General features: G+C 58.6%; 1 protein-coding gene across 1 annotated transcript in view; it reads right to left on the bottom strand.

Moving 5' to 3' along the window:
- Window positions 1–247: 247 nt before the first annotated feature.
- Window positions 248–4,002, bottom strand: part of KIF25 (kinesin family member 25) — a 56,855-nt gene continuing 53,100 nt past the window's right edge. Inside the window, 3 exon segments of the mRNA XM_032267101.1 lie at window positions 248–426; window positions 2,044–2,199; window positions 2,631–2,807. Of these exon segments, the coding sequence (XP_032122992.1) occupies window positions 248–426; window positions 2,044–2,199; window positions 2,631–2,807 (512 nt within the window).

Raw genomic sequence — 4,002 nt, 5'->3', positions numbered from 1 at the left:
CTGTGAACCTGCCCCGCCCACTGGTCTCCCATCTGTGAACCTGCCCCGCCCCCTGGTCTCCCATCTGTGAACCTGCCCCGCCTGCTGGTCTGGTAGGGGCCGGAGGTCCCATCCACGTTCCTGAGGGCGCTCTGCAATAAAACCAGGTGTATGGAGTCCACATCAAATCTGTTCATTTCCGTGCACATATGCATTATAAAGCAATGACAAGAAACACATTTTTAGGGAGGAAAGCTCGTTGCTGCGTTCAATCCGGCCGCTTCTTTCCCTCCGCCAGGGAGCTGGTCTGCCTCTTTCTGGCTGGGCCTCGCTGGACTCACTGAGCACGGGTTCCAAAGCACAGTCCCTGCAGCCCCTGCAGCCTCTGCGCCAGGTGCCTCTGGCTGGGAGACACGCACAGAACCACCAGCAGCTTTGCATCGCCTCCTTTAAACAAGAAGAAACACATGCAAGCTGGAAAAAAGAGCAGCATCTTGAAGTGCCCAAATGCTAGCTACTGGGGCCTGGGACGGGCGGCTGCAGAGAGTGGCCACCCGGTGCTGGAGCACGAAAGTGGCTGCATCTAGCCAGCTCCTGGGACTCTGGGTCCAGGTGGGTCAGCTGCTGATCACTAGTACCCTTCACCTAGGAAATCCGCAGGCCTTCTCCTCTCCCTCCTGTGTCCCGGGAATTACAGGGGTGAAAAGTCAGCCCGACAGTGAGTCTGACAGTCACCCTGAGGCGTGCTCTCAGCCCCCCAGGGCTGCTCTTTCCAAACCTCCCTTGTGCCGATGCTGGCTGCTCACGGCCCACAGCTCTGCAGCTCCCTCGGGCCCCACTGGCAGGAGTCATGATCCTGGGGCTTGTCCTCCTGAGGGAATTCTGTCTCTTCATGTTTTCAGGACCAGTAGCGAAGGTTAAGCAGTACAGATGGAAACCACAAACAACAGAGAGGGAAGGTAGGGCTAAGAGGGGCAGTGCAGACCCCGGAGGCCGGGGCCCAGGCTCCACGAGGGACCTGCTGGCTCTCGGGCGCTGTGTACCCCACGGTGCTGCTCTGAGCTCACGGGTGGGCTGCACACCCAGCCCAGGCCACCCGGTCTCTCTGTGGGGGCTATGAGCTTTGGAATCCAAGAGTGCCACATGGTCTCTTAGAGGCAGAATCTAAACATGTGACCCAGTGAACAGCCCCGCTATTCACCATGTGGAGGAAGCCAGTTGGCCATGACAGGGGAAATGCCCTACAGTGAGAGACAGGGAGAGTGCCTGGAACATTCTGGCCCCCTGAGTCCCAAGCACCAGCAGCCCCTCCACAGCCTCCCAGGGCGTCCCTTCCAGGAAAGAGGAGCCCCCACTCTGGTGGCCACGTGCCCCTGCCACCCCTGCCATCCTGCCGTGGCCTTTCTCCGGGCAGGGTCTGCAGGGCCCAGGGCCGCCTCTGGGGGCCTCTGCCTGGACCCTCAGCATCAGGAAGCCCGGCCCCAGCAGAGGCCATTCTGCGGCCGTGATGCTTCCTCGGGTGGGTCCTCCCTTCCAACCGGTCCAGAGTCTGAGTGGGGGAAGGGGCACTAACTGAGCTCCCCCAAACCACCAAGCCCAGATCTGGCCGCAGCTGGGTGTCTCCCCCCAGGGGCTGCCTGCGCCCCACCTGGCATCGGTGCTTCATCTGCTGCATCCGGGCTCTGGCACCTGCCCCCAAAAGACCGGAGGAACTGGCGGCCCGAGCAGGTCCACCCGGCTGGAGGGCCCCAGGCCATGTGCGCAGCAGCAGCCTGGAGATCCTCAGTCACCCGGGGGGACCCCCCTGATGAAGAGAGAGGCCAGAGCTGCCACCCTTGAGACACTGACCCCCCACCGTGAGGCAAGTCACACACAGACCGAACAAGCAGGCAACCAGACTGAGGCGTGATGGCGCAGGAGAATGGCCACCCATGCCGTGGGAGGAGAGGGGATGGGAGGAGCAGTGGGGCATGAGTGGCCCTCAAGGACACACAGGTTGGACGTGTGTGCATGTGTCCTGGGGTACGGGGTCCCCATCCTGGGGCATTTCGGGGTAAGCGTTACGGAGGCAGTCCTGAAGGAGGTGGGTGGGTCTGCTCTTCTGGTTTGGGACATGGCCGAGGCGCTCCGACAAGGTCCCCAGGACGTCTGCCAGGACTGCAAGACTGTGGTTGATGCACGCTGTCTCCCTCAGGGCCGCCCCAGTGGCCCCAGACACACCTGGAACAGGACAGGGACTACCACGCACCATCACAATTTGCACTAAGAAGGGACGCAGGAAAAGCAAAACCAGCTCCTTGGCAGGAGCGGCTTTTGGGCAGGTAGAGGGAGGGGAGGCCTGTGGATGGGACGGGACAGGCGCTAGAGCAAAGGCCCTTGAGGGCCCTGCTCACGGCTCAAAGCAAGCTCCTGCTGGGAACTCGGTTTTCTCTTCCCAGAGGGCCAGTGTGAGGAACAGGACTCCTGGGTTGCCGGGCTAGGAGAACCAATCCCTGAGAATGTGACGGGGATTTGGAACTCCTCTGTGGAGGGGAACTGCCCCGCTCGCCCGGAGCTTCCCAGGCAGCCTGTGGCAGGCCCAGCTCCTCCGGATCGCCGGCTTCTGCAGTGCCTGTGTCCACCCCTGGGAAACGCCTGCAGCCCCTGCTCACTGACGCACTGGCTGCCGGCCAAGTTCACAAGCTGCAGCCAGGCCTACACCTGCTCCACGCACTCTGCAGGGCCTCCAGGAAGCAGCTGTGCAGCCCGGAGAGAAGCAGGGCAGCTCCTTCCTGCCCGTCCTGCCTCTGTTTGTTCCCTGGGGAGGGTGGCACTGCAGGTTCGGTCTGCTGCAAGGGGAGTGACAAGGAGGGAAACCGTGGCACAAAGCCATGAAGCTGTGCTTTGCCTCCGTCAGGGCCCAGAAGCTTCTGAACTGCACCCTCCTGCCCACCCTCCCACCTAGCAAGAAGCAGGATCTCGGCCGGGTGTGGTGGCTCATGCCTATAGTCCCAGCACTTTGGGAGGCCAAGGCGGGTAGATCATTTGAGGTCAGGAGTTCGAGACCAGCCTGGCCAACATGGTAAAACCCTCTCTTGGCTGTAATCCCAACTACTCAGGAGACTGAGGCAGGAGAATAGCTTGAACCTGGAAAGTGGTAGTTGCAGTGAGCCAAGATCACACCACTGCAGCCCAGCCTGGGCAACAGAGCAAGACACCATCTCAAAAAATAAATAAATAAATAAATAAAAAAGAAGCGGGATTTCAGCAGAGGGCAGGGGATAGTGGCTTCTCTGGGGGGCAATATGACAGGTTAGAAAGCCGCTCTCTTTACCGTGGAAGGTTGAACTAAGGCTTAATTGGCCCAAAGAAAATAGATAATGCTTCTTAGAAAGCCCTGGTAATTATGTTAATTAAATCCCACTCAGAAAGTCTATGAGCCCTTTTAGAAAGAAATTCTACACTGTTTGATGATCTTCCACAAAAATCCCAGTAAAAGGATCTTCATTTTAATGCAAATGCCTTTGTAGTGTGTTATTCCAAAACAAGCTTCTTAGATTTTTTTTAAGAGAGCAAAATAACATTTATTCACTGTGCCAAATAGAAAATACCATTTTTTTAAAAGGGTGTGAAATCCAGTCTTACACCCCCACCACCAGCAGCCACGCCACCATGGTATCAGGGTGTTTTCGGTAGAGATTGTTGGTGCTCCCTAAACATCACATGCCTGTGCCTTGCCAGCCCCCTGCAGGTCCAAGGCCCTGTGCCCAGCTGTGGCCCGCTCTGGGCACCTCCTGTCAGCTCTCCTGTCACTTCTCCTTCCCTTGCTGGAGCAACCTTGGAGGCCCCATGTTTCAAGTGCCACGCTGGAAAGAAGGATGGGGAACGTTCAGCCACACTGCCCCTTGGCACGAGTGAGAAATGACCTTTCCCGAGTCAACCCACTGAGACCAGGTTTCGCTGGTACTATAGTCCCATATTCGGGCCCCAGACCGTGGCTCTCCAGGTGTGGTCCCCCCCGGAGCCGTGGCTCTCCAGGTGTGG

Source organism: Sapajus apella, unplaced genomic scaffold (genome assembly GCF_009761245.1).
Source record: "Sapajus apella isolate SASKATOON/1434 unplaced genomic scaffold, GSC_monkey_1.0 scaffold165, whole genome shotgun sequence".
In the NCBI taxonomy this organism is placed as follows: Eukaryota; Metazoa; Chordata; class Mammalia; order Primates; family Cebidae; genus Sapajus; species Sapajus apella.
This window is presented reverse-complemented; position numbering and strand designations above follow the sequence as displayed.